Source organism: Epinephelus moara, chromosome 5, assembly GCF_006386435.1.
Source record: "Epinephelus moara isolate mb chromosome 5, YSFRI_EMoa_1.0, whole genome shotgun sequence".
In the NCBI taxonomy this organism is placed as follows: domain Eukaryota; kingdom Metazoa; phylum Chordata; class Actinopteri; order Perciformes; family Serranidae; genus Epinephelus; species Epinephelus moara.
In genome coordinates, this window is record NC_065510.1 from 13,645,725 (window position 1) to 13,669,061 (window position 23,337).

General features: G+C 41.2%; 1 protein-coding gene across 1 annotated transcript; it reads left to right on the plus strand.

The window, feature by feature from the left end:
• The first annotated feature begins 621 nt into the window (after positions 1 to 621).
• Positions 622 to 22,116, plus strand: wu:fc21g02 (uncharacterized). Its single transcript, XM_050045590.1, has 14 exons — positions 622 to 879; positions 9,145 to 9,190; positions 10,727 to 10,874; positions 11,002 to 11,059; positions 11,177 to 11,258; positions 13,391 to 13,506; positions 14,479 to 14,647; positions 14,921 to 15,045; positions 16,373 to 16,456; positions 16,670 to 16,699; positions 17,094 to 17,162; positions 17,388 to 17,522; positions 19,823 to 19,951; positions 21,544 to 22,116. The coding sequence occupies exons 1-14, from the start codon at positions 820 to 822 to the stop codon at positions 21,655 to 21,657; spliced, it is 1,365 nt and encodes a 454-aa protein (XP_049901547.1). The 5' UTR covers positions 622 to 819; the 3' UTR covers positions 21,658 to 22,116.
• Positions 22,117 to 23,337: the final 1,221 nt, after the last annotated feature.

Sequence of the window (23,337 nt, forward strand, 5' to 3'; positions counted from 1 at the left end):
TTTGTCTGAGATGCCCCAGCAGCTGTACTGGTTGCCGACCAGCACGATAACTTACTGTGTTTATGGTGACATCTATTGGCAGTTACACAAACCTGCACCTTGTGTAGTCCAGTGCAGATCTAATGGCCTGTCAACATGAATCTATTACACCATCCATCTGGGCGAACCCTGCTGCACCACATCTTTCTTAGATATAATCAATTGGACTATAAATTCCTATGCATTTATAACCCACAGAAAAGGAAAAGGCAGCTAACTGATGTAGGTTTCAATGTAATGGCTAATGGTCTTTATTAACTATTAAGCATAAGATTTTCTTGGCAGTTATGTAGTGTGAAATGTACAAAATGTGAAAGCTAAAAACATTCCTTTTAAGGCTGCACACTCCACCCTGTAATGACTGCAACCTTATTTTAAAAGTCGATTTTAAAACATTTCAACGAATCTTTGCACCTCTTGTCTGCACTTTTGCTATTTATAATGGTGGTTTTGGAAATTATTTAGTAATCAGTTTTACCTTTTATATGTTTTTTTGTATCCTTTATTATGTTATATTTGAATGCTCTGTAAAGCACTTTGCATTGCCCTGGTGTATGAAATGTGCCATACAAATAAAGCTGCTTTGCCTAAAGTGATCTTTAAACGGTGTAAGTGTCATGCCTCCAAGTTAAGGTATTTGAGAAGTGCAAGAAGGCAAATCAAATCCAAGTGATGTGATTCACCCTCTTTCACTTTGATATTTCCGACAGTATCCTGAAGGCAGCACGTCTTGGCCGCTCATCCGCCCAATCTCCACTCCAGTCTGAGCGGTTTGTCTGGATGCAGCAGTGTGTCAACTGTGACACGAGCTCTGAACAGATGGACCACCTACATTTGAAGGTAAGTGGGCTACGGTCATACTGTAAAATGGAGAGGGTGCGGCTTTGCAGCACACTGATATGATGAGAAACACACTGTGTACATTGTGTTCCTGAGCGACCACCATATGAAAGTGGTGTGACTTGTGTTCACACGTGCTTATTTCGCTTAAAACCAGCAGCAGTGTTGTAGGTGAGGCGTTAAATGGCCACTAATGCACGTGACAGGACTGTCTTCATTGACGTGAATCACTTTGGTAGCATCATAAACACCAAAACACTCAAAACTAGTTGAATTCCATCGGAAACTAATTAAATAATCAAATGTTTCTTTGGTTTTCTTTTTCTTACAAACCCACTAATGTCCACTGGGCGAACATTCCGTCCTGCGCTCAACAGGAGCTTTGAGAAGCTCAAGTTTCGGGTGTTTGCAAAAACTGAACGAGCTGGTTTAAAGGCGCACCAAGGCTTTTTCTCTCTCTCGTGCAGCGCGCGTGCCCGATAGGGGGACCGTTCATTTTTGACTCGTGAATGTGATCATTTAATCAGTGCACGCGGCCACACCTCTCTAAACGCATCACACCGACACCTTGGTCCTTTCTTAAATTGGAAAAACATTTAACACTGCAGATGCGTGATGGAGGTGGTGCACACAGGGCGGCTGGATGCCTCCGTCCTTTGTTGCACCGGTATTCATGTTTACGTGACATACCATAAGGCCTCAGAGGGAGGGGACGGCGCACGCTCCCGTCAGGGGTGGGGTCTGTGAGGCTTTCAGGGACCGTAGAAAATATCAGAATCGCATAATTATACAGCTGTGTGAGGAGCAAGAACAACAAAGCTGCATCATGAAGGCAAAACACAAGACTGGGCTATTGTGTACACAAGCATGTGAAAGAATATGTGTTTATATAAATACAGGGTTTCCACGGTTTTGAAAGTACTGCAAAAGTTAGGAAAAACTGGAGAATTGGCATGCTGTATCGTCCAGATTAATACCTTACTGAAGGTGGCTCTGAACAAAAAAGCATGAAGTAAAGAACATCTCTGACTGTGACATGTGAGTGAGAAACATCACCAAAAACGCATTTTTCCATCTTAGAAACACTGCCCGTGTGCAGCTTCTTTTATCTAAAGAACACACCCAAAAACTTGTTCATGCTTTTATCTCAGGCTACTGTGATGCCTTGCTCTCAGGCCTCTCAAAGAAATCTTTAAACCCGGGGTGTCGGACTCACTGTCAGTTTGGTAAACCACTAAATGATGCTGGTGACAGTTACTACTGATGGACAGCTAATGTTAGTTTGAGTGTTAGTTTGAGTGGGATGCTGCATCAGACATTCATTCATTTTCCGTCGCCGCTCATCCTGTTGGGGGTCATAGGGGCGCTGGAGCCTATCCCAGCTGACATTGGGCAAGAGGCGGGGTACATCCTGGAAAGGTCGCCAGACTATCGCAGGCAAACATTCACGCCCATATTCAAACCTACGGCCATTTTAGAGTCACCAATTAATTAACCTAACCTGCATGTCTTTGGGAGGAAGCCAGAGTGCCCGGAGAAAACCAGGTTTGGTTTCATTTCCAGGTTTGAACCAGGAACCCTCATGTTGTGAGGCGACAATGCTAACCACTGCACAGACAGTCATCTCTAACTAAATCTCAGCCAACAGATCAAACAGTTCGCTATTAACAGGTTGGTTATTTATTGACAACACTTAGCCAAACGATACCTGGTGATTCAATATACATAATTGACTGAATCACCAGGTGTCGACATCTATACGTGTATAGATGTCCAGATAGTCCCACCCTTTTGAAACTTCTTAAATGACATCATGGCAGTGGGGTCAAGTGTTTTGAAATTTAAGGAAAAGTTTTGGTAAATATGTGTGGAAACCCTGTAGATAATATAGAAATATATACAAGTACCAGTGGCCAACAATACAAATATAAGAGATGTCTGCAATTCAAGGCCTTTCATATAATTTGCATACATTAACAACATAATGAAAAGGTGAAAAATGTCAATAATACAACACAATACGTTGTGGCACGGTGGTGCAGTGGTTAGCATTGTCTCCTCACATCAAGAGGGTTACTGGTTTGAACCTTCCATGCAGAGTTTGCATGTTCTCCTCATGTCAGCGTGGGTTTTCTCTGGGTACTCCAGCTTCCCCTCACAGTCCAAAGACATGCAGGTTAATTGGTGACTCTAAATTGTCCGTAGGTGTGAGTGTGAGTGTGAATGGTTGTCTGTCTCTATGTGTCAGCCCTGTGATAGTCTGGCGACCTGTCCAGGGTGAACCCTGCCTCTCGCCCAGTGTGAGTTGGGATAGGCTCCAGCCACCATCGTTAGCAGCCCCTCCATGACGAGCAGTGTTCGAATAACACAGATTTTTAACACTGCTTCATTCAGTGTTCTTAGCTATTTAAATCATCAGGTCTATTTGCTTTGTAGAGGAAGAGACCTGCACTGATATTTTGGCTGAAAGTAAAAACCTCCTGAATATCTGGATCCAAAGTTTTACTCCATTCCAGGCTAAACATCGTCCTTTATCTTAATCAGATTAAACTCTTTTATGCAGAGCAGCATAATTGAAGGAATGTTATTGGTGCAGTTGCTAAATTAGGATCCAGCACATCTCAGAATAGAAAGGCAGCAGACAGAGTTACTGAACAGGTGCAGACTGAGCACACACAGCCTGACGGGAATGCGTGACGGCTCCTCTGCTTGCCTCCTACGTTGTGTTCGTGCTTTCTCCTTCCAGGGCTGCCAAGTGCAATCAGCAGCGTGGGACATACCTGGGCCAGGTGTGCCCCATTCAGATAAAAGACAGAGGAGTACTCAGACCTCTGCGCCATATCTCTTTGCTTCAGTCTTAGTGTTTTCTTTTTCCTTGTTTGTACAGAGCTCTACAGATTTCTGTCATCTATTTGTGTGAGCCAGGGTGTGACATATGGAGAAGACAAGTCCCTTTTTCTTATGTCAGATAGCTCATTCAAAAACGTACTGATAGTTGTGCCATTTGCTCCAATAAGAGTACAAAATGTAGTCGTTAGAAAGTAGAGATAGTAGTAGAAGAAGAGAGTAGTAGAGAAACGTGAGTGGTTTGGAGTTTGTGCATCACTTTGGAGTGTGGTGTGGAAAGTTCAACACCCGATTTTTCTGCAACTTTTTTCGGCTTTTAATTTAATCTACCATAACATAATGCAAACTGCTGTCACTTCTCCATGGGGAAAGAGATGTCCCTCATATTTTAATTATTGAACCTCAATACTTTTTCATACCAAATTGGTTTATAGTGCAAAAAACATCAAAATCAAAAGCTGGCATTGATTGTCTTGTCAGATTCCCAGCCTTGTTTACTTAGATTTTTGATGTGATAGCTCCTGATTAAATCCTACTTTTGATAAATTTAGTCTCTCTTTTATTTAACCAATAAACAGGAAGTAAAACTGACTGGAGGGGAGCTTTAAGTTGTTTTGTAACTTTATTGTGGTAAGACTAAATTGAACACAGATGTTTTCTGGAGGTTTGGCTTCAGTTGTTAAACTAAAGAAGGGTTTATAGGAAAACATGTTTTATTCCTCAGTGTAAAATTTTGTAGAAAGTCTCAACTCAGGGAATCTGCAGAAACCAAGTACTGATCCAACACCAGTGTTTTTCCCCCCACTTTAAAAACCCTTGTTCCTCACTGTGTAGAACACATTGAAATATCTTATGTAGTGGGCCGGACCGTTTCAACTTCCCTGTTGAATCAGCAAACAGTTGTAGATGGTGTTACACAGGATAGATCTGGCGCTGCTGCTTGCACCAAGCCCACTGTGACCCATGGCACGGGGGTTTGTGCTGGCTAAGTTCCAGCCGCTGACCAAAGGTTAGTCTCTAGATCTGCTGCCCGCTCTCGTCTCCGCAAAGCAGTCCACAGTGGCAGGCAGCGAGGTGGAGGGACCATGGGGTGGTTAGATAGCTGATTGTTGTCTCATTTATCGTCTGATTAACAGAGAGAGAGCTGGGCAAGGAGGTGCAAATGTGCTGTGTGCTTGTGAAACATTCCCAGTTGCACTAAAACTACTTTGTTAGGTTTAAAACAACAAAAAAACAATCATGGTTTCGCTTAAAGGAAGTATATTTGCTCCTAACATCACATAACGCGACGTGACGTGTGTTACATGACATAAGACAAATACAACAATACGTAGTTAAAATAACTCTACGTTGACTTTTGGTCTCACAGGGGACAAGAACAGTGCTCTCCTGGATGAAAGTCCTGTGTTTTTTTACCCTTCCTTGCCCTTTATACTACGTCATGTAGGTAGGCGTTTTTTTGGCATTTGGTCGTATTTTAACTCTGACATGCCCGATTAAATAAAGACTTTTTAATATTATTCCTTGGCTCGGTGCATAGTGTGCCTGAAGAAAGCCAGAGTGGCTTACTCCTCTTTTGACTACGTCATGTGACTTCCTCCTTTGGTGCAGTCATACCTACTATGGCCACCCAACAATAAATGCAAATACGAGTTGTGATATGCTAGTTGCATACACAACCTGTGTGGTCGTATTTTAGAGGAAAGTATCATATTTAACTAGCTATCGTACCTTCGTCAGTCACCCACAGTGACTGCAGCAGATGACGTGAGTCATGGCATCTATTTGACCTACTGTACTGGAGGAATTAAACTATTCAATTCAACCAATCAATAATTCAACAGGGCCAGCTGTTATTATTAAAGAGCTCCATGAATCAAATGAATGGAGAGAGTGAATTAACAGATGAGCGGACAATGAAGCTCTGTTTTCACAGGTTCTCTTATCACATCTCTGAGTGTCACGTGTGAATGTTTGAACACAGTAGTTTATTGGTGGCCTTTCAGAGTAGAGGTGGAGTTAGATTAGTTTGCAGAGTGATAAGGTTTGACTGGTATTCTCAGTTGAGCAGTATGAGGAAAGAGGAATTTTTACACTTGGATTTTATTTCAGAATACAGCATGCAAAGGATGTAAATTGTATCTATCTCCATGATTTTGGGAAAATGCACTCCTTGTACATGTAACAAAGTTGTGCTTTTCATATTGGGGTTGGGCTCTTGAAAATGTGATTGACTGTTTGCAGACACCTGTATCTGTTCAGTGATCAAATTATTTTCATTGTGGTTGAAGTAGTCTATGAGTAATGGAAGGTTATTTCGCGCCAGTACAAAAGTGTCCCAACTGACTCTGCTTTCCACTGCTACTGGGTCAACTACAGAAATTTGCAGATGAGCAATGAATATCCAGGGATTCACATCATGGAAACCACTGACCATTCATTTTTGTGAGCGGTAAAATGTCCATGGTGTATACGCTGAGCTTCAACCCCACCCTCCCTGGCAGCTGACCAGGCTGTTATCACAGGAAGCTCTTATATCCACACATGAATGCAGGATTGACCCTGAGGAGGGCCCATCAAGTGTTTGACCACAATGATGGGGGATGGGTAGTACTCAGACAATGGTAACCACGGTTTTGTATCTCTGGTATGTGTTCGCGTTTGTGTGCATACTTTTAGTGTGCACTGAGTCAGGGTAGCTCAAAGTATAATAGAGTGGAACTAATAATGGGCTGGTTGTAGACTAGTAAGTGTTAAAACTCTAATTTATCTGAAACTTTTTTAAAACACTGACAAGCCAAAGCTTGGTTGTATCAATTATCATTGAAACATTATTAAATATAAATAGATAAACCATGCCGCAGTGCAATTATTTATATACTAGTAGCCTAGGCAATTACATTTTTTCAGTTGTCTGGCTGTTGCCACTTCTCAGGCTGCCAAATGCAGTTGGTTCAATTGGACGTGGGATGTCAGCCTTTCCATTTGTAGCTCAGAGACTTTTGTCTTCTTGGTCGTATTATGCCTCTCCATGTCGTAAACTCTAGGGTCAAGGCCTCTAAACCGAGAATATATTGGGGTGGGATATTTACACCTGCAGCAAAGTTAGAATGACACTTCACAAATACAAAAACAAAAGTATGTGTAACTCTCTGTGATACAGACAGAAGCAGTTTGTGTAGCCGTTTCTGTCACACTGATCTTAGCCCCAGACTAAGGGAGTTGTTATCCTGAGACTAAGAAAGTATTCACACTGTTTCAATCCTGATCATTTCCAAATGGACTAAACCCAGGCCTAAAAGAAACAATTGTGAAATTGGGCTAAGTAAACAAAAAATTTTCAGTGTTAACATTAGTTGTGTGCTCCGACTGACACTTAATCCAGGGCTAGAAGAAGTGCAGTGTGAGTTTCATAGCCTTGGGCCTAGGTAAACCCTGGGTTAACAATGTCCATGTGAAAAGGGGCCAACTCTCAGCCCTGGGCTAAGAGAATGCAAAGTGAAAAGTCTGTACCAAGGGTAGAACTACCAACATGTCTAAGCCTCAGTACCTTTCAATATACAGGGCTGTTTGTTCAAAAGATACAGTAGAATAAAAGAGTATAAAAGAAGCACTATTTTTTTTAATAGTTTTTTGGGGCTTTTAGCCTTTATGTGATAAGACAGTGTTAAAGTGAAAGGAGATGACATGCAGCAAAGGGCTGCAGGTCAGAATCGAACCTGCAGCTACAGGTAGCTGACGTAGCCTGCTTTGACATGGGGCACCTGCTCTACCAGGTGAGCTGCACAGCTTCCCAATGCCCCACTAATTAGTATTTTTTAGCCATGCTAGCAGTGTGGCTCAGGATAACAGCCTGTACCGCACATTGGTCCAGACTAAAATATCTCTATCAACAATTATAAGATGGATTGACATTAAAATTTGTACAGACATTTATGTTTCCAAGATTTTTTTTTGCACAGTAAAAAAGAAAAACAAGCAAACAAAACCGACAGAATACAGCAAGCAGATTGTGCAGGTGAGATTTAAAAAAAACCTGAGAGGCTTATAGAGGGAATCTCACCATATCAGCATTAAGAACATATATTAATAAGTCCATAGCAAAAAAACAGACAAACAAATATAAAAACATGGAATCAAAAAGCAAAGACAAGAACAAATAGAATTGTGAGTGAGCGCATAAGCGTATGTGTGTGTGCATGAGTGTATGTGTGTATGCGTGCTCAAGCGAGCATGGGAGTGTGCGACTGTATACGCACGTGCCAAAGCACACTTGTATTCAGACAAATCAGTCAAATCCTTACAGTGGATAGAGGATGGTCAATTATAGTTAAATGTGATCAGTTTGAAGAGTTTGGTTCATCAGACAGGACCGTAGCCTATATTTGAAACTCTTGAGTGAGGTAGACTGAGATGCAATTTGAATATGACTGTTCCAAAGCTGAGCCCCTCTATATCTGATGGAGAATTGACAAAGCCTAGTACAAAACATTGGAAGATGTAAACATTTGGCATGTCTCGTATTATACTTATGAACATCACTGTTAGTCTGGAAAAATTCTTTACAAGGCATGGAAAATGAAGCAGACGGATGCAAGATTTTGTAAATTAATATACAGGTTTGATATACATTTATTTTAAAAATTGATAAAATATTAAGCTGATTGAAGAGAGGGCCTGAGTGTTCTATCCTATTGCTGAAAGTGGCAATTCTGCAGAACTTTTTTTGTAAAATATAAATCAATTATATAAACAATTTATCCTAATGACTCTGGTGATCCCCTGACTCTTCCTCTGCCGCCAACACAAGATTAAAATTTTGTTTTTTTATTGAAATCAACCTTCAGATGGGTCACTGATACATTTGGTACCTCTCTCTGGATAAACTGTCGTAACTTTGGTCTTTCTCTGACTCATTCATTTAGTGCCATCATCAGGTCAAAATTTGTATTTTTTTAATTTTGCCCAATATAATATGATCAAATACCTGCAAAATTCCTCAAACTGAAATCCCCATTAGCCTCAGCTGTAGCCTACTTTGTGTTTATTGCTAATTAGCAAATGTTAACATGCTAATATGCTAGACTAAGATGTAAACCTGGAAAATATAGCTGCTAAAAATCAGTGCATTACCAATGTTGGCATGTTAGCATGCTGATCTAAGCATAAAATACATCTGTGTCTAACAGGCTTAAAGAGCTGCTAGCTTGTTCTATAATGCGGAATTAAATAATGAAACAGGGGTTACATGCAGTGATGAACCTGCTTGTTTAGGTTTTACAGCACATGCTGATTGAATGGTTCTGTGAACATAAACTAAATAAGGACTTTGAACCTCTGTCCATAGTGATAACACTGTGGATTCAGTCCACTAGTGATCAGCTTTAATGTAATCTAAAACTTGTGTTTTGTCTGCAGATGATGTGGAGTGTTGTGATCCTGCTGGCTGCTGCCCTCAGTGTGGGTGAGTATCCTCTCATTCTTCCACCTATGGAAGAATCTTATCTCAGTCTAATACCTCTGTTTAGCAGTTGTGTTCTACAGGACAGGACCAACAGGTTAGTTTATATAATGTATATGAGATGTGACACAACTTGAAGGTGAGGTTTACAGGGAGGTCAAAGGTCAAACTCAGCTGCTGAGTGATACTCTTGAATACAGGCATTGATGGTAGGAATGTGAGGAATGTAGGCCTCATTATTTGTTGGCCTAAAAAAAATCGGCTGATAGTCAAATAACAGCAGAGTCCAGGGCTGTAAGCAAGGAAAACTTTCTGTGCCTGAAATGTGTTTTGGGGTGAGGAGAAGTAACTTATGGCCATTTATGGCACAAACAACACACAGATGTGGTGATATACGATGCAGAGCTTTCCACAAAGATACAGAGTAGCTAGCTAGTAAGAAAAAGTTGCCAGCTAGGGGGATCCAGGGGCATGGCTCGCTTGGAGAAAGATTTTGCCTGTAAAAGCCCAACTCTGGGGCCTTTGGCACAGTCTAATGCCACTATTCCATCATATACACTGATCTAAGTGATTGTATATTATGATTAGTTGCCTACCTCATTGTAAACATGTAGTGAATCATTGTAAAGTAGAATTATACCCTTTTTCCATTGTTACTCTTTGCTGCGCCAATTTGTCTTTTGTTCATCAGTTTAGACACCCGAGATGGGCCGGGTCTCCCACCCTCAAGCGCGAGTGGTGACATCTCGCCAACCGCAGTAAAACCCCCGACGACCGCCCTTCTCCCCCCAAACAAGAGTGTGCATTGCGAAACTCGACTCACTCTGTCTGCAGACCAGAGAGAAGGGCGTTTTTCGAAGTCTCTGTGTAAATCTCTCAGTCCTCTTGTAGCTTCTAACTGAATCTCTGTGGTTTGGAGTTCAGTATCTCTCCCGCATCCTGTCTACTTTTGATATCTGCTTTATTTTGCTGTTTCATGTTCGGTATCAGCTGTATCAGTGGTGGTGTGATGTTGCTGCTCGAAAACTCAACATTTCCTTTATTTTGCTTTTTGAGACTTTTGTTGTGAAGAATCTACATGAAATGTGTTATTACTGAATTGGCAGAACTTTGTTAGCAGCTTTTCTTCATTAAAGGCAAGTCTAATAATATGATAGGCAGGCAAATGAAAGTAAAAACAGCCAGAGTAAGATGTTAGATGAAGAGCTGCAGGCAACAGGCTCTTACTGCACCTCTGCAAACAGCTCACCTCCAACAGGTTAACTTCTTTTACCTGCCGTGCTGTGTGATGGAAAAACACATGCAGCAGGATAACAGGGAACTTTAACCATAGATCAGCTGCTTTTAAACGTCATCACTCAAGACAGGCCAACATCAGTTAAAGACACACCTGTGCTGGCCTGATGGCCCAAACCAAGCCAAGCCAAGCCAAGCCAGCAAATGATTGTTGAAAAGGAGAATTAGGCTTCTTGTGTCGGTAGGATTCAAGCTTATTCGCGGATATTTTGCCTCATTTTCTTCCCACTGCCTTTGTTTCAGAGTCCTACACCGTCCATGACCTTCATGAGCGTTTGGCCCATGGTCGCCAGCTGAAGATCTATCTGCCCAAAAGTGTGGAGAAGCTGGAGTTTATCCCAGCTGATGAGCCCGGCAAGACCTTTCTGTACTGGGAGAAGGGCAGACACAGGTAAGAAACACTCAAGGACTCCTCGTGTTCTGGTTGTGGACAGGATGGTCATGGAGAGAAACTGTGAGTTGCTTCCAGTGTTGTTGCAGTAGATGTGTTTTCATGTGACTGTTGTTCTGTCCACCAGGACAAACAAAGGCAGGGTGTCTGGCACTGGCAGTGACCGTCGCTGGTACATTGACAAGGTAACCAAACTTATTTGTTTTAAGTCTAAACTAAGTTATTTAACCTAGAGTCTGCATTTTCTAATACAGTTTATTGCTCTTCACAATGTATTTATGTGGTCTGTGTGTTTTTGACAGGTGACTTATGAGGACCAAGGGACATACATCCAAAGAGACTACTGGAATAAAGAGATCTCCACTGTCAAAGTGGCCGTCATACGTGAGTTAGCAAGGATAACGTGGTTGCTAATAACTTTTGTTTTCTGTGAACACAGATTTAAAGGGTAACTTTTGTATTTTTAACCTGTATCTTATTTTCCCAAATTTTTGTGCCTAAGTGACTAGTGGGAACAACAATTTTTGAAACTGGTCCAGTATCGACCGAGACCGCTGCAGCCCGCAGCTGCAAAACGAGCTACAGTGTCACCATTGTGGGGGAGGATCCCTACAGAGATAGACGTGTTTGTAAGAGAGTAAGATCTGTTGTCTAAGCAGAAACAGCCTCAAAATCGCTTTTGCTGAACCCACCAGACTCCATTTAAATTAACAGTAATTTTAGCATGTATAGAGCCAGCGTATTTACACATCTAACTGGGTGAGTCAAGGGTTTATTTCAACTAAACCAGAGTTGGTTATTTTTTAAACTGTGGATAAGACACACAAGATGGCTTTTGTGAGTTTTATTTTGCTTCTGTGGACTTTCAGTGAAGCGTGTTTTACGATGATAAAATTACAGTTTTTTTAAATGGAGTCTGGTTGGTTTGACGATAGCAGTTATGGGGCTGTTTCTGGTTAAACAAAAAGGTCCGTCTCTTTGGTGATCCTTTCCATAATGTTGTCAGACGATTAGTATTATGTTTTGAGCCTGTTAGTGACCAGAATAAGCACTTTTAGTGGATGTAAACTGATGGTGCACAATTGCCCCAACATTGCAGACTGTTTCGTCGCTGCCATCTACAGTATTCTTACTCCAGACTGGACCAATATCAAAACTTGTTGTTCCCATTAGTCAATTAGACACAAAAACATGGGAAAATAGGGTCCAGGTTGAAAAAATGCTGAAGTTGCCCTTTAAAGTGTCAGCAACATTGCAACCGCTATGGCCAAAAGTCACAACTATAGTATAGTGGTAGATTAAAATGTAAAACAGCAAATGTAAATAACAGTAATAATAATAATAATAATATCTTTATTTATAAAGCGCAAATAATAAAATAAAACACAAAATGAGAGACAATAAAAGCAAACAGATAATTCAAATTAGTTAAAAGCAAGTCTGCAGTAGTGAGTTTTTAAAAGGGACTAAAAAGAAGACAATGTGTTAGCTTCCCTGATCTCCTCTGGCAGGTCATTCCATAGACGAGGGGCTCGAACAGAAAAGGCCTGGTCACCCTTGGTCTTCAAGTTGGACCAAGGGATGGCCAGGAATGACCTACCAGAGGATCTCAGGTTGCGTTCGGGCTCGTATGGGGTCAGGAGGTCAGCTATATTTCCAGGGGCTAGCCCCATACGAGCCTTGAAAGTAATTATTAAAATTTTAAAATCCAATCTAAAACGGACTGGGAGCCAGTGAAGGGATTATAAAATCGGTGTGATGTGTTGTCTCCTGTTGGACCTGGTAATGAGTCTGGCTGCAGCATTCTGAATCAACTGTAATTTGTTTAGGTTATGATGTGTAAGGCATGAGAAAAGAGCATTGCAGTAATCTAACCGGGATGAAATAAATGCATGTATGACTATTTCTAAGCTTTTTGTTGAAAGAAATGATCTGATTTTTGAGATTTTTTGGAGTTGGAAGAAACATGATTGGACAACTGAATTTATATGCTGATCGAAATTGAGGTGCTATCAAAAATAATACCAAGGTTTCTGTGTGTGTGTATGTATATATATGTGTGTGTGTGTGTGTGTGTGTGTGTGTGTGTGTATTTTTGTGATAATGTGACCGAGTGGTAACATGTAGATTGAAAACAGCAGTGGACCAAGAACAGAACCCTGTGGAACTCCATATTGTAATGGTATTGAAGATGATTGACAATTTCTGATTTCAACACAGAATGACCTTCCAGACAGATAATGAAGTCTATGATAATGACTCAGTGATGTCAGTTACACAGCAGTATCAATATAAATTTTTCTGACATTAGCTAATATTTTTAGCCAGTATTTGTGCCGAACCGTCACGATACAGGAGTCATGCTTTGTTCACGCAGCTGCAGACAGAATACATGGTATATTGTGAACAACAGTGGAGCACAAGTGGATTGGCGTGCCAGTCAGTCACACTATACAATGTGACTTTCTTTCTCTGTCTCTCCATTTATTTGTTCTTTCTCTCTGTCTCTGTTCCAGCCAGACACAACTACCTGAAGTGTATAGCAGGAGAGAGTCTTTACATCTCCCTGGAGGGTCTTGACCTGGCTGATGCTTTCCTAACATTCTCTAAAGACAGTGCCAACTTAACACTGGTGAGATAGATGAATGGAAGGATGGATGAAATGATGGAATAGATGGATGACTGTATAGATGATGGATAGATAGGTAAAACGAGCAGAGGGATGGAAGGATTCAGTGTTTTGGGGATGGATTGTTGGGTGCAGAAGTAGGGGGTTAAATTGGCTTCACTACCTGTGTTTTCTCTCTCAGTATTTCTATGCAATGGAATATTATAAATGTTAGTGTTGAGGCAAAGTAAGGATTAAGGTGCCACAATTAGCCTCTATCTGCCTTTAAGCCTACGTATTGGAGCTACGTTCATAAACAATTGTGGTGTGCATTAGGCAATCTTAGAACTAACCAGCAATCGCCTGACGACGGTAAGCATCTGGGGGCCAATGGTTCGGGGGTTGTAATGTAACCAGACAATATCTGGGCCAAGACTTCCTCTTCCGTCTGCTGGTCATTTTGGCTAATCTCTGTAAATGCATATGGGTGGAGCTAACTTGTCATCAGACATAGCCGATGGGCTTCAAGAATGTATTTCATCCGGGGCGCCGGTGGCTTAGTGGTAGAGCAGGCGCCCCATGTACAAGGCTGTTGCCGCATCGGCCTGGTTTTGACTCCAGCCTGTGGCCCTTTGCTGCATGTCACTCCCTCTCTCTCTCCCCCTTTCACGCTTGTCTGTCCTATCCATTAAAGGCTGAAAAGCTCCCCAAAAAATATCTTTAAAAAAAAAAAAAAGAATGTTGGATGTTTCATCCAATGTATTTTGCTATTTGGACTACAAACGGAAACCAGAACACTTCCGATACCAAAATCTTGTCCATATCCATACAAATGCAGATACCTATTCATAGTGAATGTGCAATTTAGGTGGATGTAGTTGTTGGATGCCTCATAGGTGCCATTTTGTGTAACATTTTTAAAGCTGGTGAGACATTCCCTGTGATTCAGATGGGCGTGCAGCAGGTGTTGCTCTGACAGGAGTTTGTCTCTCTCAGGTGCGTGATGGTGCTCGGGTGTCTCAGGACCTTCCGGATTATTGGGACCGGGTTCTGACCCACTCCATGAACATCGAGATCAGGAATGTGAACTTTAGTGATGAGGGCCATTACACCCTTAAAGACCGCAGGGACCGCGTGGTGTCTGTTACCAGGATGGACCTGACAGGTGAGACGATCTGATTAATGTTTTTGTCAGCGGTGATAGAAGAGTGTACAGGCTGACAAAACAAATTATTTAAATAGATTATAAAAGAAATCCACAACTGTACACCATCCGCTAAGATTTTTGAACCTGTGATGACTTCTAATGTACAATATACACCGCCTATAGTTACTGAGCTAAAACATGGAAAATCATTTATACTGCCTGTACTATGGTTGGCTAATGGGTAACAAGAATGTCCTGTATCTCCCCCACCCTCCCTTTTTTCCACTGTAGACCATCATGAAGAAGGAAACCCTCTCTTGGCTCTGCTCTTACTGCTGGGCATCCCGGCTGGGATTTGCTGCTGCTGTCGGAAGAAGATTTTCAAGAAGAAGGCCACCACTGCTGCGACGCTGCAGGTACCAACAGTAGGCACAGACAGAGTTTGGCTGTCGGTCAAAGTGTAAAGGCACAAACTGGGTTTGTTAAAAAGTTAAACATTATAAAAAGCGATTATAGTTTTACTTGAAAGTAAAAGTTTCACTTAGCATTTCATCAGCTGCTCCTCCACCCAGAATCCACCTGTAGGCTCTTAGTGTACCCTCCCCTAGCCAGGAAGGTATTATCATAACTTCCCACTCCCTCTTCCCTGAGCTGCGTTTTTGGTTTTGCAGAGTGGTGAGTTTAGAGCATGTACACCAAACATAAATACTGTACATATTCCACATTCATATAATAATAAGTTAGTGTGAAATGTTAGTGTGAAATGTCCTTGTAGACATGTTTTCTTGCTTTTTGGCCTCTGGGTACTAGATTAATTACATTCTGCCCCCAAAACAATGTAATATGATAAAATGGACAAATTATGTGTCAGTTTTACAATGTTTTACAGTGAAACACAGTCAGGTGAACACAGTTTGTATACTTACTGTATATACAGTGTGCAATATGCATTGTAATTTATATAACAGAGTGGTGCAGGAATGGATCCTAAAACCCAGGAAATGAGTTAGCATCTCTGCACTTTTGGTTCCCTTCTCTCCAAATCGGTGGCTTTTTTGAATTCATTTTTGGTTTGATGCCTGAAATAAGTTCTCCAGTTAACACAAGATTAAGGCTTTGACGTTTTGTTCTACAACATAATCATAACAACTTGTAAATTTTGAAGCCTTAAGGTGTCTTTAAAAGGACGGATGCTAACAAGTGGCTTAATGAGACTATAGAACGTCATCACGCTGAATACAGCTCTATCCTTGTGGTGGTGATGTTGAAGTCATGTGATGATATTGTAATTTGTTTACAGCCTAGCATTAGCTTTTTACTTCTTGCAATTACATTTAGACTTAAATGATAAAAAAAAGTGGTGTTCATTTGTGAGGATTATCTTGCTGAATAAAATGTATCATAAACCTTTGTTTGCCACAGAGCTTATTTTGTGCAATAATCAAAAATCCAATGGAAAAATCTCATAGGCTTTTTGTCAAGGGAACTTTGCATCAGCCTACAAAAATCGTCATTATCAACATTATCAAGAAAAAGTTTCAGCTTCTCAAATGTCAGGATATCCTGCCTCCTGTTTATGTCATTGTAAAGTAAATATCTTTGGGTTTTAGACTGTTTGTTGGAACAGAAAAAGCTATTAGGCATTTTTCTTTTTTCTAACATTTTAATGACTAAACTGTTATTTAATCTAAGAATATAATCAAGAAGTAATAACCATGAATCTCTTTCTCCGTCTCTCTCCAGACTACACCAGATGCAGTCCATCCTCCTCCCAGTGGTCCCACTGGACCTTGTCCTCCCTACAGCTCTCCCGGACAACCAGGAGTGGTGAGGATATACTAATACTGATCACTTTTTAAGTATTCATGAATTTTCTTACTTTACAAACATGCCTTTATATAATTGACTTCATAACTGCATAATGGATGTGGGTTGTGTTTGTTGGAGTGTTTATACGAATGTCTCAAAGAGTATCTGGAATTGATTTGTTAATATTTACTTACAATCACCATTAAATGATGTGTTTTTCTGTGTTTGCAGATGTACTACCACGGCCCAGACCCTAACATGGTACACAAGACATCAATTAACACACATTTATTACATAACCACAGAATAGAGATAAGATGAAAGATCAACAACGGGCCTTGTATAGCTTAGTTATCTTCAGCCTCTGCAGTTTGTCCAGCCAATTTAGCAAAATGCTTGCTCCATGTGTGCTGAGTGTCAGGATCCAACAGTTTCCCCACGTCTTTCTGCTAACGCCTCACATTTCACTGCTTAAAAGCTCAGTGTTTCCGTCCAGCAGCTAATAATAACATACCTCTGGATTCTTTATCCTGTTAGTCCTGTCTCATCACACAGCAGCTTGTAGGCATTGCTAGCAGATGTAATGCTAATCTAATTGTGTAATGCTAATCTAAGTGTTGACATGTGTCTTTGTGTGTGTGTGTTTTCCTATCAGGCTCCTACAGTCCATCCTCCCCCTGCACCAACAGGCCCAGGACAGTGGAATGGCCCCCCACCCTCCCCAGTTAGTATCACACTACAAGCCTGCTTTCTTAAGAATGGATAAACTTCATTAACCCTGTTTAACATGCTCGTACAGCGTTTGACCCAAAGCTGTTAGTCTGAGTCAATTTTCATTCAAAGCTGATGTTTTTTTAGCTTGAACATTGTGTTCTCCTCAACTCTGGATTTCCTGCCTCCCTGTTCCTGTCAGTGTTTACTGATCTAACTTGATTGTGTCTGTCTGCAGGGTTTTAACCCAGCCTACCCACCCCAAAACCCTGCCTACCCTCCTGCCGGTCCAGCTATGATCCCCCCTGGCCAGCCTCCACAATGGAACGGTCCACCACCAGGCCAGTACCCACCCGGGCCTGCAGCTCCAATGGTACGATCTGTCTCTCATACTAACAGGAATCTCTGGGAGGAGTGCTGGTCGGCTCAGTATTTGACCTCTGACCTGTCAGCTGCTTCAGGTTGGGGGAGACTTCGCGAGCGGGAGACTTTGGAAAATGGTCTGCATTCAAAGATCTGAATGACCTACATGTTACTGACAGAAGGAACTGTTGATCTGACCTTAAACTGTGGGAGTTTACAAACCTCTCTCTAGCCTTTAGTCAAGTAATGGAATGTAAATGCTGAACATGTGCACAAACTGACTTTAGTAATGGTAATGTATTGAATATTGATGAGGCACTGATGTAATTGGCAGTGCTGCATTTGTAATGGGCATCAGGTCTAAAAGGCAAGTTCATAATACTGTTTATCATTATCAGTGTAATGATTATATTGGCTACATAACCAGCAATTTGTGGCTGCACACCAAAGTCAGGCTGTCATTTTGGGGGCAACATTCACTATCTTTTACTTTACTTGTGTCCCCATTCATTCAACATTTCATTGTTCCTTTAAAGATTTGGTTGAAGGATCCAGGTTAGGGTAGAACGGGGCTATGAGCTCTGGGAGTTGATCATGCTGCACAACACATGTGGCCTTCTTTCCCCAGCAGAAGGTGGGGAGTAAAACAAGGGGACAATAGGCTTGTTTGAGATGAATGGCGCCTCCTCGCCTGGGAAGTGCACGAGATCACAGGGGGGTGGTGACAAACAGCCGCAGTCAGTTTCCAGCAGCTTTCTGTCTGTAGAGGAAACCACAGAAACACTCCCATTAGATCTTATTCAGATTTATTAAAATGTTATCAGACCCATATATCACCAGTTGAGTTAAATGTGACAGAGTAGAAATACTGAGCAGGTCTGTAATTTCTGTTCATGGATGAACCTCCATTTTACATGAATCCTCATGTTAATCAGCATCAGTTTGCTGCTGTATATAATTAAGCTAAGCAGACCTGTCACTCTCCAATTCATCAAAAATTAAAAGTTTATATAAAACGTTGTATTGTTGAGTCAACATCTAAACCAATCAGGTGTTTTATCAGATGAGAGCCAGGCGTCTCTCGTCATGCCCTGGGTCCTGCAGTCAGTGGAGAGCAACTGCAGCACCCGGCTGTAAAAACTATCCCCTCCTCAATCCCGTGAGGTTATCAGTTTCCACGTGTACAAGACGTCAGAGCAAGTCAGGATGAAGTCTGACACAAATCTCGCAGCATGCATTGTGCAGCTATCAGCGATGATTGGTTATGCAGAGGCCTGGCTCATCTCCAACGAGCCTGTTGTCAGCTAGATGTGAAGCAGCAAACACTGAGTCCTCATGAACAGTTTGTTCAACTTGTACAGAATCATATCAGATGTAAACTTGGCTTGGCACTCACTGAATGGAGCTCTGTGTTGAAATGACTCTGTAGCCTGCAGGCTCGGTCGCTGCATGAAAAATGGTGGAAGATGTGGTCAAGTCTGGGGACACCCTGGAACTCCCTCAAGGACCTCTGGGGGTCCCTGGACCCCTTGTTGAGAACAGCTAAGGTGTTGTGAATGTGTTACCTTAAGACAGGCAGTCAGAAAAAGACCTCATCCTGTTCCCCGTGACTCTGTCATTGCAAAAATTTATTGGATCTACATGAATAGCACAAGTGACCTCATTTAGATTCAAAACAACTATTTTTGCCAAGATATGACAATAGAGTGCTGCAGGAAAGAGTCAGCATCTTTGCACTTCTGGTTCCCTCCTCTTAAAGTCAACAGGTTTTTTGAATGGGTTTTTGGTTAGATGCCTGAAAAAAGGTCTGTGGTTGACACAAGTTTACGAGATTTTCATGTTTTGCTCTCCTATATTAAATACATCAGTAAATAACCCCCTCTTGAATTTGAAGCTGTCTCAAGAAAGGCGATTGCTATCAAGGTGCTAAATGAGACAACAGAGTGTCATCACGCTGAACATGGTTCTAAAGCCTTGTTGTGGTGATGACATAATGTCATGCGACCATGGTGTTTGTTTGATTATTGTCTAATGTTAACTTTTTATATCTTGTGATTGCATTTAGTGTTAGAAGTTGTGTTAATTTGTTAAAATTATCTTGCTGAACAAAATGTATTGAGTATCAAACTTCTGTTTTCTACAGAGCTTAATTTTTGCAATAATCCAAAATCCAATGGAAAAATATCATAGACATCTGATTGATAGATCCTTATCTTGACAAAAATCAAACAGAGGTGTTAGCAGAGGAATAAAATGCCCAAATATATTAATAACAAATGTGTGTTTGTGTGTCTGTCTCTGTGTATGTAGGGCTATGGTCCAGCTCCAGTCATGTATAGCGCTGCTCCACCACCAGCAGCCAGTGGACCTCCTGAGGAGGTTAAGATGCAGAATATGGCTTCCTCACCTACCGACCCCTTGCTGTCCAACACACCACAGGTATACAAGCACAACACAAGCACAACACACTCTGGGGAGTGAAAGGAGTCAGCTCATGACCAAATGCAGTATTTTGCTAGTTTTTTGTCTCCTGTATGATATTAAAGCTGTCAGAGAGAGAGAAAAAATAAGTAGTTCTCATGCACTGTAATGCACCACGATTTGTACATGACCCTCGTAATCAGGAGCCAGTAATTTGTGTAGAACCCACGTAAACGATACGGCTGTGATCACATGACCAATGTGCTGACAGGAGTAAAGAAGGAAGTAGTTCCCCTAAGGCAGACCTATTCAATTGGATACCTGTGGGCCCCATCCGGCCCAGACGCAACTTCTGAGTGGCCCGGCTAGCTCACTGCTGAAAATGTCTAACATCATTTGTGGGGAGCTAATTAGTTAGACATCATACAAACTGTTTTATGTGCATTTTTGTAAGATATATGAACCGCTGAATGAGGACACTGAAAACAGTTTGCCTTGGCTGGGTAACTTGAATCTCACTCACTGGCTGTACTTATATACAAACACAGGCAGAGTTCAGATTTGCAGTTCAGAATTTGTATTTAGAATTAATATAGGCAGGGGGTTACAACACAGGCAAATGAGAGGTGTCTTCTCCACAGGTAACGGGCGTAACATGTATAATGATTGATGACTGATTTGACTGGCAAATTTTTCTGGAAAACAATATAAAAAAGAGGATGAAAGCAAAAGATGTCACCATAAATGTAGCCTTAATGGCATTAATATTATAAAATGGTCTCAACACAGTTTTGAAAGGCTGGAAACAAGGTGCTAAAAATGCATTAATAGGCGACAGTTGCCGCGATTAACATTAATTAATATTAATTCACTGAACAAAGAACAAAGGAGATCAGTTTCTAATGACTGCTAATGTTTTCCACACTTAAAAACATGAATAGTAACAAATTATAACACAAAGCGAGTGTCCTGCCTCACAGACAAATGAATGGAACTAACAAATGGTGACATGGCACACGAACCTGGCAGCATGCCAGTTCTACACATAATAGATAAACTAGATTCAAAGAAAATAATCAGCCTCCTCGTTTCCAGGGGCAAACAAGATAATAAAAGTGGACTCACATGGGCAATCACTCATCAGGTCAGTCAATATGTTTGGCAGATTGAATGAGATAGAGTAATAGGAATTGCGGCCCTTGGATGCTTCCTCCTCATACCTGGCTGCATTCAGTGTGCCCCATGCATCAGGGCTGTTTATATAGAGCGCACAATGAATGGGAGTGCCCTGTGAGACAGCTGCGGTCAGCGGAGACAGAGGGATTCAAATACGTTGGTCCCAAACACTGATGCAAATTGCTTGCATGTGACAACCTATTTAGCAATAAACTTTACTCTGATTCTGATTCTACTCAGGGACTGTTTTCTAAGAATAAAAACGATATGGCTCCAGCAGCAAGTGCCGCTGCTTGTACCCCTCATAAACCAGCACAGCAGCGTTTCAGCCTTTTGAGCTTGAAACCTCTAAGAATCTGACAGAAAGGGAATTGTCAAATGTATTCTTATGAATGTAGAAATAAACTCACATGCATTTTATTTTCATCCTACAGGGTGTAGCTGCGTCTTCTCCTGTGGCTCCTGTGGTCCCCTCCAACATTCTCAGCTCTTCTGATAGTGACTGCACGTTCAAGATCGAAGGAGACAAAAGCTCCTCCTTCCTGTAAGGATGCGATCTCTGGAGCATCTTCCTCCCAGTCCTTCCTCACTTCGATATTACATCTGTGACCAGGCACAGGTGGAAACAATGGACAGCATTTGGACAGTAGACTCTTTTCTTTATCTCCTTGCCTAGATTAGTATTTTATCCCCTATTTGAATATGGAAATAATGTTTTCATAGTCTAAATGAGCAGTGATGTCTGGTATAAAGTCTAGTGGCTCAGGCAGCTGAGTTTTGGCAGCAGGACTCAGTTATTTGAGGATCAAATTTCCAGAGGTGAGGAGATAAAGAAAGGTGTTTTCTTGAAGTGTTAGCATGTGGAATAGAAATGTAATAACTTCTGAAGGGTAAATCTTAAAAACAGGGCTGGGTTCAGTTTAAGAGATGTCATAGCAAATGATTGTGGCTTTTATCCACAGTTTCACTGATTCCAGCCCCGTTTTTTTTTTTTTTTTTTTTTCTTTGATTAATTTCTGTTTCTGATGAGCCAGAAAACCCCAGAAATCAAAGAGATTTACTCAAAAATCAAAGTCTAGGAGCAACAAAAGGAAACAAACCAGTCCGCAGGGAAAAACCACTGACGGAAAATCAGTCACTAGCAACAGCTAACAGACGTCTTGGATGAGAAATGTGTCACTGACAAATAAGTTGCCTTGAGGTGTGTTCAGACTAAACATTAGGGTGACCAGATGTGACTGGGTGAAATTCGAGACAGGCGAGTTGGGCGTGGCCTCCAGTACATCAGTGTCAGCCAACGGTAAAACACATGAAAGTCAAAATGCAACACTAAAATTGTTTTTGTTTTGGTTTGTTCTTCCTGACTATTTACGCACAGGTGACAGATATGTTACAGTTATTTTAACGGCTTTTACAGAAGCTAAGATTGTCTTTAAGCTGTAGGAGCTTATAAGTACATTTTAAAATATTTTTTTTAATAATTTTTTATCTTCCCACAGTACACTCTCCATCATCTCGTTTAAAACTTGTTGAATAACATCAGCGATCTGTTATTTATATAGCCAAATTCCGGCAAGAGGCAAATGAAAACACACTAATAATACTCTTACGTATTTTACAAAAACGAGCAGGACATTTTTTTAATAACTAAAAGCAGGAATGACAGCCTACATAACCAATTTGATCAATTAATTTTCACTGTTTCAGTGAGTAAAAAAACTACTGATCTATTATATGTAGACTAAATTATAGTTTAATGAAAGGATTTTCTTGTTTGCATATAGAGTCGTCTTTACTCTGGTGACAGCAGCTTGTTGTGCATTTCTCCGTTATTATTAATTATGCACAACAGCGCTGTGAAACACACAATATGTTAAGTGCAGCATTTGCAATATTATAATATAATACTATATGTGCAAGTCTGAGCCGACAGACGACTCTTATTAACCTGGTAGGACCATCCTGATATCAGTCTGGTCTCTGTGCCACCCCAAACACTTTCAGTAGGCGGGAGTTCTCACCTTGACAGACAAACTTCTTCAGCGCTTGCTGCTTTGAGAGCCATCATTACTGTTCCGCAAGCTTTGGCCTGCATTTTACATCATCTACATTGTGATTCCCTGATTTTCCCCAATTGGATTTTAATTTCTGGAAAGTGTTTGGAGTCCAGACTGATACAAAAAGCAAAACTGAAATGTTGGGCTCACGTCATCAGGATGATCTTACCA